Consider the following 14,851-nt stretch of genomic DNA (forward strand, 5'->3'; position numbering starts at 1 on the left):
TAAATCCAGTCTCATTCTCTGTACTCCTTCAGACGTGTCCACTCTGTTGCAGATCTTAGTATCATCCGCAATAGACAAACTTTACCTTCTATCCCTTCTGCAATGTCGCTCATGAAGATGTTGAACAGAACCAATCACAACACCGATCCCTGTGGCACTCCACTTGACACATTCTCTCTTCAGAGTAGGTTCCATTTACCATCACCCGTTGTCTTCTATCCATCAACCAGTTTTTAATCCACACCAACACCTTGGAGCAGACTCCCAAGCTTCTATTTTGTTGATGAGTCTTCTGTGTGGGACCATGTGAAAAGCTTTACTAAAATCCAAGTAAATTACATTGAGCACTCTTGCTGGATAAGGGTATTGTTCATACGGCTAAAACCACTTTGTGGTCAATTTGAGTGGCACCAAAGGAACAGTATTGCAGTCCTATAAACAAGATGAGATTGACACAATATAATAAAAGCCATAGAGGAGTGAGGGCAAAATAAAAATAAAAAGCCACCTCACAAAATTGAGGCTGGTTATGGTGCAACCCTAATTTGAATGCATTTCCCACAACACTAAGATGAATAAAACAGATTGATAAAATTTTGATCTCTCCTAAATTATCAGTTCTGAATAAGAAATTCTCTCATTTCCCCAGATTTGGCTTTAAATAAGTCCTCATTCTGCAGTACATTCTTCTGCCCAACAAAATCTAGAAACTTGGACCAAGACAGGTTGTGCCACCCTGACCATCTCTTCCAGACAGTCAGTCCTGATATATATATAGACGTATTCCAACATATTATATTCCCTAGTAGTGAAAGGGCACTCAAGTGCTAAAGACTTTTTTCAGTTTCTTAGAAAAAAAAAAAGTCTAAGACTTACTATTGACAGATTCATATAAATGAGAAGCCTAGCTTTTTAGTTCTTATATGTGCTTTTATTGGGAAATTTTTTAACAGCAAACCAACTTCAGCTGAGAGCATATTTTCCAAGGACATATTTTGTTCATTTGACTTAAGGTAATTTTGATTAAAATGCAATCTTTAAGAGCTGAAACTGATTAAATACATTGAATTTTTCAGACTCCATTTAAAATGTCTGCTTATGTCTGAATTCCTAATTGACAGCATAGCAGTTACTTCAAGGCAATTCTGGTCTGCTTACTATAAGGTTGAACGAGAAACCTACTTTAAGATAACTCTTTCAGGGCCACTGTACCATCAGTTGTTGCCCATACTGCCTTACTCATTTCTCTCCCCTCCTCCATGCCTTACAAAAACCCCCTTCTACATCTCTGCAATAGGCAAACAAAACCACACTACAGTCACAGCATAGGATTTGTCCCAGTTACACTTGTTTTATTACAGAGTTTAAAGACTGTAAAATGCAATATTATATTTAGTTAAAAAATGCTACTGCTTGACCTTAATCTCAAAAGCTTGTAACTTTAAACACTGATTAGTCTTATAAACAATTCACCCAGACAATCACTCAAAACAGAAAACCCAGAAACAATCTCTCCTGTTGACCATGCCAGAAACCTCGGAATTACAATTGACAAAGAATTATCCTACAAAACCCATATAACAAATAAAATCAAAGAAGGCTATCACAAATTGACACTCAGACGTCTCAAACCTTTCCTCACTCAAAATTACTTTAGAACAGTTCTGCAACTACTATTTGCAAACCTGGACTACTGCAACTCCCTACTCCTCGGCTTCCCTTTTACCACCATACGCCCACTACAAATACTCCAGAACACAGCCGCCAGGATTCTTTCAGGAACCAAGAACACATTACACCTACTCTCATATCCTTGCACTGGCTCCCAATTAAATACATAATAGAATACAAAGTTTTATCAATCCTCCACAAATTAATCACAGGACAACAAAACCATTGGCTAACTGAACACACTGAACTACATACTCCAAAAAAGAACCTTCGCTCAATGAATAAAGGCCTCTTCAAAATTCCTCATGCAAAAATCACACACCTAGTATCAAACAGAGAGAGAGCTATATTCATCGCCAGTCCATCTCTATGGAACTCCTTACCCCTAAATCTAAGAACTCATTGACACCAAAACTTTCCAAAAAGAATTAAAAACCTGGCTTTTTACCAGAGCTTTTTCAGAAGATCTTAACTACCCTTACCAACAAACTCCCAACCAGACAACTCCAAAGAAAACAGACACCATCCTATCAACCTTTGACGGACTAATAAAACCACAAACTCTACCACAGACATCTAAGAACTTTTCCCTATATAATCTAACCCTCTATTACCCCCCAATGCTACCCATTTTTATCTTCAAATTGTATTTGTTAAAACTGTTATTTTCCTAATGTAAACCGTTATGATGGCAAAACCGAATATACGGTATATAAAACATGTTAAAATAAAATAAAAATAAAAGACTTCATCGCCATGCTACTACAAAGCTATTTTATTTTTGGCAGGCAAACAGTATGGTCACTCTACTTTCTACACTTACAGTAACCCACTGACCTTTTGTTTTGTTTCAAAATTCCAAAAAGCAGAGTTGCTTACCTGTAACAGATGTTCTCACAGGACAGCAGGATGTTAGTCCTCACACATGGGTGACATCAGGATGGAGCCCAATCACGGAACACTTTTGTCAAAGTTTCTAGAACTTTGACTGGCACCTACTGGGAATGCCCAGCACGGCACTAACCCTGCATCCAGCACGGGTCCCCCTTCAGTCTCGTGTATAGCAAGAAGTACGTGCGAAAAATAAATAAATCGTGAACAAACCCAACTCCGCGGGGTGGCAGGCGGGTTTCGTGAGGACTAACATCCTGCTGCGGTGAGACCGCACCTTGAATACCGTGCACAATTCTGGTCGCATCTCAAAAAAGATATAATTGCAATGGAGAAGGTACAGAGAAGGGCAACCAAAATAAGACGAATGGAACAGCTCCCCTATGAGGAAAGACTAGAGAGGTTAGGACTTTTCAGCTTGGAGAAGAGACAGCTGAGGGGGGATATGATAAAGGTGTTTAAAATCATGAGAGATCTAGAATGGGTAGATGTGAATCTGTTATTTACTCTTTCAGATAATAGAAAGACTAGGGGGCACTCCATAAAGTTAGCATGTGGTACATTTAAAATTAATCTGAGAAAGTTCTTTTTCACTCAATGCACAATTAAACTCTGGAATTTGTTGCCAGAGGATGTGGTTAGTGCAGTTAGTATAGCTGTGTTTAAAAAAGGAATGGCTAAGTTCTTGGAGGAGAAGTCCAAGACCTGCTATTAATTAAGTTGACTTAGAAAATAGCTACTGCTATTACTAGCAACGGTAACATGGAATAGACTTGGTTTTTGGGTGCTTGCCAGGTTCTTATGGCCTAGATTGGCCACGGTTGGAAACAGGATGCTGGGCTTGATGGACCCTTGGTCTGACCCAGTATGGCATGTTCTTAGATAAGCAACTCTGCTTTCTCACAGGACAAGCAGGATGGTAGTCCTCACACATGGGTGAATAGCGAGCTGAGGATGCCCGAGCAATGCACCAAATACACCCAAAGACATGCAACAGGCACAACAACAGGGGTGGATTTGGGTAGGAGGGCGTCCTGAAACCCTGAATGGGTCGCTGGAAGGATGTTGGGAAGTTAAATTGAAAATAAGTTGCGAAGAACCGACTGGCCAAAGATGGAATCTTGCCTGCCAGCCTTATCTAAGCAATAATGGGCTGCAAAGGTATGGAGAAAGCTCCAGGTAGCAGCCTTGCAGATGTCAGTGAGCGGCACCGAACGGAGGTGTGCCACTGAGGTTGCCAATGCCCTGATAGAGTGTGCTTTTACACGGTCTTGTAACAGAATGCCTGCTTGCTGATAGCAAAAAGAAATACAACCCGCCAACCAGGAGGACAGGGTCTGTTTTCCCACTGGATTACCCAATTTGATGCTATCAAAAGACAAATAATTGAGTGGACTTCCTGTGGACAGACGTGCGCTCTAGATAGAAGGCTAGGGCATGTTTACAGTCCAAGGAATGTAGAGCCTGCTCTCCTGGGTTTGAATGGGGCCTGGGAAAGAAAGTAGGTAAAATGGATTAAATTAAGATGAAATTCCAATACTACCTTTGGTAAAAAATTTAGGGTGGGTGCAGAGCACTACCCTGTCATGTAGAATTTTACTGTAAGGCGGGTAGGTGACTAATGCCTGCAACTCACTAACTCTGCGAGCGGATGTTACAGCGAGAAGAAAAATTACTTTCCAGGTGAGATAGCGGAGATCGCAGGAGTGGAGAGGCTCAAATGGAGGTTTCATGAGCCATCCCAAAACCAAGTTAAGGTCCCAAGCGGGGGCCAGAGGGCGAAGTGGAAGCTTTAGGTGGACTAAGCCTCTCATGAAGCATATTACTAAGGGTTGTGTCGAAATAGACATTTCCCACGCTGTTATGGAAAGCGGCTTCCGCACTGACATGCACCCGCATAGAGGAAGTTTTCAGGCCTGACTCTGAAAGGTGCCAGAGATAGTCCAGAAACTTTGCAGTGGAACAAGTGAAGGGGTCTATGGACATGGACGTGCACCAGATCGTAAACCTCTTCCATTTAGAACGATAAGACTGTCTCGTGGAAGGCTTTCATGAAGCTACCAGGACTCAGGATACAGACTCCGAAAGGTTAAGAGGTCGGAGTATTAACCTTTCAACATCCAGGCCATCAGGGGGCACCTGGAGGTTGGGGTGGCGTGGGCACCCGTCGTTCTGAGTTATCAGTAGAGGGTCCTCCCCCAGAGGGATGCACCGGTGTACTGATAAGTCCTGGAGGATTGGAAACCAGACCTGGCATGGCCAATGAGGGGCTATCAGAATCATTAAGCCCTTGTCCCTCCCAATCTTCACGAGAGTTTTTGATATGACTGGAAGTGAAGGGTACGCATAGAGGAGACTGCTGGACCACGAGAGGGCAAAAGCGTCCCTCGGCTGTGAGTGGCGGCTGCAAGTGAGTGAGCAGAAGTTCTGTATTTTGTGGTTGTGGATGGACACAAAGAGGTCTATGTGTGGATAGCCCCAACTATGGAAGATTGTGTCCGCTACTGTGGGGTTGAGAGACCATTTGTGCGGATGGAAGGTTACTCAACTTGTCTGCTAGAACATTGTCCACGCCCGCCAAATAGGTCGCTCTGAGGTACATCGAGTGGGATAGAGCCCACACCCATATCTGTGCAGCTTCCTGACACAGAAGGTAGGAGCCTGTTCCCCCCTGCTTGTTGATGTACCACATCACCATCTGATTGTCGGTCTCAAACAGGATGGCCTTGTTTGAGAGGCAATCCTGAAAAACCTTGATGGCATATCTGATTGCCCGAAGCTCCAGGAAATTTGATGTTTGGCTTCCTCTGGAGACCAGGTTCCCTGAGTCTGCAGTCGTCTACATGAGCACCCCACCCTAGGTTGGAGGTATCCGTCGTCAAGGTAATCTGAGGTTCTGGATCCTGAAAAGGAAGGCCTTGAAGATTATTGGAGTGTTGCATTCACCAGGTCAGCGACAGGCGGAACTGCTTGGTAACGTCGACAATGCTGGACATTGGATGATAAGCCTGAGCCCACTGGGATTTTGGGGTCCATTGTATCACTCTCATGGCGAGGCGGTCCATCAGAGTGACATGTACAGAGGATGCCATGTGACCCAGCAAAATGAGGAAATGACAAGCTGTTGAGTAATCCCGAGCATGGAGGGATTGTGCCAGGGACGTTAGAGTACGAGCTCAATCCTGAGGGAGGAAGGCTTTCACCTGTATGGGACACAGGCTGGCACCTATGAAGGATAGGGTTTGAGATGGAACTAGCTTGGGCTTTGTATAGTTGACTAGAAACCCAAGGATCAGTGTATTGAGAGTTAGACATAAGAAGGCTAGTGCGTCCTTTTGAGTTGGGGCCCTTAACCAATCGTCGAAATAAGGGTAGACATGGACGCCTTGACCCCTGAGGTAGGCTGCGACCACTACGAGGCACTTGTTAAAAGACCCGAGGTGCAGACGCTAGGCCGAATGGTAGTACCCGGTACTGAAGTGTTGGTGGCAGACTAAGAACCGAAGGAATTTGTGATGAGACTGAGTGATCGAGATGTGTGTGTATGCGTCTTGGAGATCCAGAGAGCAAAGCCAATCTTCTCTTTGTAGAAGAGGAAGTAGAGAGCCCAAGGTTACCATCCTGAACTTTTCCCTTTGAAGATACCTGTTTAAGGCACCAAGTCTAAAATTGGACTAATGCCCCCTGACTTTTTTTGGAATGAGGAAATACCGGGAATAGAACCCCTGCCCCTGTTGGGAGAGGGGCACCGGTTCTATCGCCCGGAATTTGAGGAGGGTTGAAATCTCTTCCTCTAGAAAAGAGGAGTGGTTGGATGATCCCCACGTCAGCTGAGGTGGGGAGTCCGCCAGTACAGTCAGGAAGTTGAGGTGGTAACCTTGAGCCACTACAGCGAGTACCCATTGATCTGTAGTGATCGCGTGCCATATATTGGTGAAGTGGCACAACCGACCGCCGACAGGTACGGATGGTAGAGGAGGTTGGCAAATGCCCTCCAGCAAGGAGTCAAAATCCTGCAGCTGGGCCCAGCTGGGTCTTCTGAGGCCAGGATTGTCTGGACTGACCCGTCTGGTAAGGCCTGGAGGGACAACCCCGAAGCAGGAGGATATCATCTTCGTGGCTTGAAGGTCGGCTGCTTAGAGTCCCTTCTGAATGTCCTCTTGGAGGTGGATCAGAAATCAGAAGGCACCGATGAAAGCAGACGTAGCGTCTCGTGGTGTTCCTAAATTGCGCTACGGTTTCCTGGATTGTGTCCCCGAAGAGATTATCTCCAGCACAGGGCAGATCAGCTAAGCGGTCCTATACTTCTGGTTTTAGGTCGGAGGACTTTAGCCAGGCCCACCTTCGTGCTCTAATCCCCGCTGCGGACACCCTAGAGGCAGTGTCAAAAATATCACAGGCAGCACGGACCTCGTGCTTGCCAGCATCTAGACCCTTCTGAGCCAGGCTACTGAGTTGATCCTGAGGTTGGTCTGGCAAAGACTCGGATCTTCTTAAAAAGGACCCTGTTTGTACTGGGTCATGTATAACTGGTAAGAAGCAATGCGAGAAATAAGCATTGAGCCATGAAACACAAGTCGGCCAAATGCATCCAGGAATCTCTTTTCCTTTCCTGGAGGTATGGAAGAATGAGGTTTAGACAGACTTGCCTTCTGGGCAGACTCCACAACCACAGAATGATAGGCCAACTGTGTTCTCTGAACTCCAGGGGCGGTTTACATCAGATATGTGGCATCTGTTTTGCGGTTCACCGGGTACAGAGCCTGGATGCTCCCAATTCCTTTTCAGCAGGTCCAGGAGGACTTCATGAACAGGTATGGACTTTATCTCCTTGGGTGCATCTACAAATTTGAGTACTTCCAGCATTTTATGCTTGGAGTTCTCTTCTATCTGAAGCTGGAATGGTATGATCTCAGACATTTCCTTTATAAAATTGATAAAGGACAAGTCCTCTGGAGGAGAAAGTTTTCTCTCCTCAGGGGGAGATGGTTCTGAAGGCAAGTCGTCAGTATCTTGAGAAGAATCATCTGTCCGAAGGTCATAAGGTTGGTCTCCGGCTCCGGGTGCTATTTGAGGGATCAGGTCTAGGCACCGACGGCACAGAAGCGGCACAGACGGCGGCACCGACAGAGGGCGATATGGCATCAATGGCGGAATGGGCACTGATGGAACCGGTAGCATCGACTGGAGAGTCTGTGGCAAGACCCCAGACTGTTCAGGCATAGGTCTGGTCTCTGTGCGTCTTCGTCCTCAGATGACAAAGGAATCAGGGTGGAAGGCATGGGACATACTGGTGTCCTCTGTTCCACTGGTGGAAGGGCACCGATCAACGCATCCAATCTGTCCAGTAGCAGTGCGAGCACTGTGGGAATTGGGTCGGTGACCGGAGCTGGCATCGGTGCCGGCGTCGATGGAGGCTGGAAGCCCCGCAGCGCCTTTCCGATGGCCTTTTGGATCATCCGATCCAATTCCTCATGGAGGCCTGGGGCGTGCAACCCCAGCTCTGGAGTAGGAGGCAGTGCTGGTATAGCCGGAGGGTCCATCAGTGAAAGTGGAGTCATGGCTCCTGGCACCAATGAAGGTGGGGGAACGCCTCGGTGACCCAGTCGCCTTCTCTGGACAGGATTTCTTAGCCGGTGGCTCAGTTGAAGCTGATGCCACAGGCTTGCCTGGATCGGTGGTCTGAGCCTTCCAGTGACGGTGTTGATGTTGATGTTTTTCACTATGTTCTCCTTGGTCCTTCTCCGGAGCCGAAGAGGAAGAAGTCGATGCCTTCGGAGTAGTTGTGCCGGGCGGGGCAGCACCAGTAACCCACTGCTGGCAAGAGGTCAATGGCACCGGCTCAGACAATGTCGAAGCGGTCGATGGAGTCAGTGGCTCTGCCTGAAAAAAAACTCCCATCTTCTCTGAACGGGCCTTGTGGCCCTTCGGTGTCATTTGGGCACATTTGATGCAAGTTAGGATGTCATGGTTGGACCCCAAACACAACACACAAACCCTATACGAGTCTGTTATAGACAATGTCCGAGGACAGTCGGGGCACTGACGAAAACCAGACGCCATGGCTTCGACAAACATCTAGCTGCGGTCGATAGCCGGTAGGCCCCAAAGGGAAAACAAACGGGAATAGACCACGAGGGTAAAGCCTTACCTTATGATCGCAGACTATGGAATCAATAGGGGGACCCCCGGATGGGGTAGAATTTTTTGAAATTTTTTAAAGAAGTTCCGTGAGGAAATTCCTGTCAGGAATCTCCAGAGAGCTCCTTAACCCGCGTGGCTACTGCTGAGTGGAAAAAGACTGAAGCGGGACCCCTGCTCCATGCAGGGTTAGTGCCATGCTGGGCATGCCCAGTAGGTGCCAGTCAAAGTTCTAGAAACTTTGACACAAGTGTTCCGTGATTGGGCTCCATCCTGATGTCTCCCATGTGTGAGGACTACCATCTTGCTTGTCCTGTGAGAATAAGCTTTTTCATAGGAATTCGATCTAATATACAATTCAAAAGTCACTAATTCAATATTAACAGACTCACCTTTAAAGTTTCAACTTTTTCTTCAAATGACTTGAAAGTGGGAGAATTTCTAGAAAACAGGACAACAGTGAATCAAATGGAATTAACAAAGTATTTAATTTCCTCTGAATTAAAATTTCATAGCACCCCTTAGAATAGAAGATTTGAATTTTTATTTTCATAATGTACAAGGCGGCATTACAGCATTATCAATAATTTAGGTACAATAAGTTACTTCCCCAAGAGCTAAATAGGTACCTGAAGCAGAGAGATAAAGTGACTTGCTTAAGGTCACAAGGAGTGTCTGTGGAAGTGGGACCTGAACCCTGATTTCCCTCATTCTCAGTCAATTGATCTAATCATTAGGCCACGCCTCCACATATTAAAGTTGGAAGCAAAATGCATTTGGACAAACTGAACTGCTTTGTTGTATCTGATGTAGGAAAAAGTAGAAGTGCTATATAAGCCTCAAAAAAGGAAATTTGTTATTAGGAAATTTGTAAATAGGGTTCTCCACAGACAGCAGGTTAAGTAAGCCATGACATGTGTAGGGTGATGTCATCCGATGGCGCCGATCTGACCCTTCTCTCTCCTGGCTCAAAGTTTTTGCTCTGAGCATGGGTGGCAGTTCCCCTCGGACACCCTGCCTCCTGAACCCTCAGTTGATTGTAGCCAACTCTCCAGTGAGGCAGGTGGATATTAAAGCATGGATAACTCATCCTGCTGTTTACGGAGAACCCTCTTTACAGTGAGCAAACTTGCTTTCTTTGTAGACAAGCAGGGCTGAATTAGCCACAATAAATGGGGAATCCTAAGCTAAGGATTGCAGCAAAGTACTTATTGAAAACCAACCCGGTCCCCATCAAGGTAATAGGCTGTGAAGGTGTTAACTGACGACCAAGTTGCAGCTTTACAAATGTCTTCAATGCTTCGACAACGAATATGAGCCACTGAGATAGCTCTCACTTGACCAGCCAGTGCAAAGTAATGCGTGATACAGTCTGCCAGCCAGTAGAGAGAGGGGAGGTTCAAATGATATAGATGACCCTTCTCCTGAATTAAAGTCAGATAAGATCCCAGCGGGATCAGAGGACTGCTTGACAGCCTAACAAAGAGCACCACACATGCCTGGGCCATGCTAGAGCAATGAGGAAAGGCAAGTCCCATCCTTGAGTGCTTCTTGCATTGTTCTCACCAACAGAAATGGTGGAAAAGCATACAGCACATCTGCATCCCACTTGAACAGAAAAGAATCCAGAGCTAATCTGAACTTGTTTGAAGAATGGAACAATTTTTCTACTTTCCAGTTCTCTTATGTGAAGATATTAACTTATTGATGACACCCAGAGATCAAATAACCTGTCTGCCACTTAAGGAGACTGAATACTCTGCTGAGATAATTCACCAACATGCTGGAGATCCTGGGATGGTAAGTTGCTTGAAGGAAGGATCTGTAGCTGCAAGCCTATGACTCTGCTCCCTTGCTTGTTCACAGAACATTGCTTCTTGGGTGTTGGTTTGAATCATAATTCTCTTTCCCTAAAGGTGGTGTGCTCAAAGCTCCAGAAAATTAACTGGAAATAGATGCTCTGTTGACAGACTGTTTGGAAGGAACCCGTGTGCACACTTGTCTGCTGGTAGACATCTGTTGCCAGAGTTACCTGAAAAAGAGAAGTCAAAGGGGAGCTCCCATCTCCAAAACATTTGGGCCTAACACCCCTGAAAAGATCCCTTTGTATTTGTAATGACCATCACTGAGTGTGACAAGGGCTGAAGCAACTGATCACACAGAGGCCCCACTGAAGAATGTGCACATTGAGGAGGACCCAAGGGAACCACATGCATCACTGCCACCATGTGTCAAAGGATAAACCAGAGCTGTAACTTGATCCCGCTTTAAGAGGGCCTGGATTAAGGATTGACAGAATGCCTGCTCTTACAGGCAGAAAACTATCTCCTTTAGGAGTCTATCCTTGCCCTGATGAACTTTATTTCTTGGGTAGGGACATGTTTTGGCTTGGTGAAGTTGATAATGAACCTAGCAACTGAAGGAGCTGGATTGTCTTCTGCAGAGAATTCAACACCCTGCTTGGGAAGGCCCCATCACCAGCTAGGTAAAGGAAAGACAAATTACCAGATGAAGATGCATTGCTGCTACTGCTAGGCATTTCATGAAGACCCTCAGGGCCACCAAGAGCATGAAAGAGAAACTAGTTGTGCTAACTTGGGCAATAACAGCTTTGAAACTGGAAAGAATAAGGAGGCAGACTGGCTGTTTCCCTTTTGTGCAATTTCTTTACAGTGAAAAAAATGGAGCAAAGCAAAACAAGCAAATGATGCAGTTCACCTTAACTTTAAGTAACAGTCCTCGAGCACAGGTTTCTTATACAGTGACTTTCTGCCTGTTCCCCGGGGCCTGTTTAAACCTTCCAGGCTCCAAGTTCTTAAACTCTGATAAGGGGCTCCTCCCTTCAGTCAGTATTCCCTGTGCGTTTGGATTTTAAGGAAGACCAGGCAAGACAGCTGTGCCCAGTCCTTTAAGGTAGTCTGAGGGAGTTTTCTATATAGTTCCTCACACTTGTATTGGTAGTCAGATGAATCCACTACGAAACTAAGGTACTTCCAATGGGAATGACATATGGGCATGTGAGCATATGCATCTGAGATCCATGTGCACATCTAGTCTTCCGCTTGAATCAAGAAGAGAATGTTGTGGAGGAAGTTCATTTTGAAATTCTCCTGTAACAGGTTCTTCAGACTTTGTAAATGTAGGACGGATGTCAATCCACCCATCCCTTCCCTATTTTTTTTTAGAATAAAGAAATAGTGGGAATAGAATCCCTTGCTAAGTGTCTTGGGGTGGGTGGGGTACTAGTTCTATAACTTGCTGGCTTAAAAGCAATGCCACCTCAAGATGGAGCTGGGTTGCGTGACAGATCAAGATCTAGGGCCAAACCATGGTGCACAGCTGGGGGATAGGAGAAGCATGAACTGTAAACAGAATCCACAGGACCCAATAGTCCCTGGTGATCTTTTGCCACTCCTCCAGGAAAAGGTGAAACATCCTCCTACTGGAGGGGTCAGGCCCGGTGTGATAAGGTGTGCATACTGTGCATTTGCATGAGGTGGCAAGCCAGCGGCAGCAGGAGAAGCTGTGGGACCGCCAACAGCCGGCTAAGGAGAGAGGTGCAAGCCGCCATTGGCCGGAGAGGTCCGTTTGTGTGCTTGCGCCTCTGTGCATGCACACAGCTTCCCCTCTCTCACCCCAATCAGGAAGGCCTGCGAGAGAAAGTTGGTGAGGGGGGGAGGGGGGGGCAGGAGAAGGATGCTTGGGCTGATGGCTTGCCTAGGGTGGCAGAGCCCTTTGCATCAGCCCTGAATGGGGGGCCAGCATGGAAAATGTTTGCATGGGGCAGCACAATTGCTAGCACTGGCCCTGGGAGAGGTTGAGGCCTGAGGGTCAAGTCCTATCAAAAACTAGACGTCAATGCGGGAGTCCTCATCTTTACGTATGTTGACGCCTATCATCTTACCCAACTCGTCAAAGAATTTGGAGTATGAGGTCTTCTGGTAGTAAAGAATTTATTTTTATTTATTTATTTTGAGTTTTTCTATACCGGCATTCGCGATGGGAATCGCATCGTGCTGGTTTACAATTAACAGGGGGTAAAAAAGGGGATATAATAAGAACATTAACAGGTGCTGAAAGAAAAAAGTTGCAATTACAATATAACAGGGAAATAACTTGGGGCAGCGAAAAGGCAATAGTAATTTAACAGAGAGAACAAACTTGCCAATTAATGGTGTTTGCAAAGTTATGGTATTTGCAAAGATTGATTACCATGTTGTTAAAATCTGCGCGTCGTTTAAAGGTGAATTAAGGTTCAGTTTGAGTCTGGAAAGGCTTTCATAAATAACCACGTTTTGAGTCTTTTCCTAAATGTTGGAAGGCAGGGTTCTTGTCTCAAATCTGGTGCGATGGAGTTCCATAGTGTAGGTCCTGCAGTGGAGAAAGCCCCGTCTCTGAAGGTTATGTGTTGAGAGGTTTTGGAGTGTGGTACCTGCAGTGATTCTCTGTAGGACTCTCTGATGGGTCTGGCAGAGGTATATTTTTTGAATGGGATTTGTAGGTTAAGCGGAGAGAATTGATGGATAGGTTTGTAGATAGTGGTAATGGACTTATAGAAGATTCTATAGTGAATTGGCAACCAGTGTAAGTCTTTGAGGATAGGAGATATGTGTTTGTCAATATTCTGGCTGCCGTGTTTTGAACCATCTGAAGCGGTTTAGTGTGAGATGATGGGAGACCTAATAGAATAGAGTTGCAATAATCTAACTTAGAGAAGATTGATTGCAGGACTATTCTGTAGTCATGAGAGTGGAAAGTTTTAAGACATGAAGTTTATGAAAGCAGTCCTTCGTAGTTTGACTACCAAGTAGTTTGACTTGGTAGAATGTTCTGGTGGATCAGATGGGGTCTGAGGGAATCCCAATAGAACCTTCCTTGTACTAAGAGGTGAAGGGACACTAATCCATGACCCTAATGATGAAGGTGCTGAGTCAGGTCCTTCTGTCATCTGAAAGGAAGATTCCCAGGGCATGCTCCAGACGGTGGGGGTCCCATGCCCCCACCTCGGACTGGCTAGATTCCTCTGCAGAAGGGGGATGGATGATTGAGAACTAGATCCTGCCACCAGGCCTTCTAATGAGAGCTCCTGAAGTATGGAGGCTAGAGGAATTCCCCCTTAAGGGAACAAATCTGTTACTCTGGACAGAAGTTGAAGGGTACTATACTTTTCACTTGCTGCCAAATGAGGCAAAAAGTCTTCACCAATTCTGTTACTTGGCATATGGTCTGCTGTGTCCTGGGACCAGGAACAGAGGAAGAGATCCTCTTCTGAGATCAATATAGGTCATCCTCTTGAGAAGCTCCTAATGGATTCTAGGAGAGAGCCCCTTCCTGTGTCAACTGAATTGGTGGATGCATGAAGACCAGAGTACCACACAACATATCTGATCTAGCATCTCCAAACAAATCCTCTCTTGTGGAAACCAGACATAGATAAGGACAGAGATGAAGTGATGAATCACCCTTAGGGCCTCGCAATCATTCCCATCTTGAATGCATCAAGAGCACAGACAAGGCTGGGACTGGGGTATTAACTGCCCCTGGGTGCTGTGCATCAATAGATCTGAGGCCAAATATATTGACAGAGTGAATAACTGTGCTGGTTGAATCAAGGCCCTTACATCGATGGGAAAATAGGGACAGAGGCATCAATGGCACTTGGGACCTGTGTGCCAAGGCTTGGAGGATCAATAGCTCCAGGTGGGATGGAACTAATCTCGACTTCATGGAGTTTATGCGACAAGCAGTGTGGGGCCTGCAGAGGGCTCACAGACCCTTATTCATGATGCTTTTGCTCAACCTTGCCAAAGTGGCAGATCCAGAAACTGGTGTTGCAGAAGGTGGACCTTTATTTGAGAAGCTCTGCTAAACTCAGCACAGAGAGCGCCCAAGGAGTGCGCACAAGGAGTCCCTGCTCCAAGAAGAGAATGTCTTTGGCTTTTCATCAACCTGCGAAGTTCTACCATCTTCCAGGTCCTGTTCCCTCTGGGACCTTGGTGACATCTGGCAATAGTCACAGCAGTTAGTTGCATCATGGCCTGACCCCAGATATTTATAGCAAATATTGTGGCCATCCGTAATGGATACATTTTGGCAACACACACAATCCTTGAAGCCACAACATTCTTGTAGAATGTTTTTGTTTTAA

At 45.7% G+C, this 14,851-nt stretch overlaps 1 protein-coding gene across 4 annotated transcripts in view; it reads right to left on the minus strand.

The window, feature by feature from the left end:
• Window positions 1–14,851, minus strand: part of TPD52 (tumor protein D52) — a 261,978-nt gene that overhangs the window by 13,578 nt on the left and 233,549 nt on the right. For all 4 annotated transcript variants that reach the window (XM_029591530.1, XM_029591529.1, XM_029591532.1 and 1 more), the window contains one exon: window positions 9,096–9,144. In XM_029591530.1, the coding sequence (XP_029447390.1) occupies window positions 9,096–9,144 (49 nt within the window). The remainder of the gene's footprint in view (window positions 1–9,095; window positions 9,145–14,851) is intronic.

Source organism: Rhinatrema bivittatum, chromosome 2, assembly GCF_901001135.1.
Source record: "Rhinatrema bivittatum chromosome 2, aRhiBiv1.1, whole genome shotgun sequence".
NCBI lineage: Eukaryota > Metazoa > Chordata > Amphibia > Gymnophiona > Rhinatrematidae > Rhinatrema > Rhinatrema bivittatum.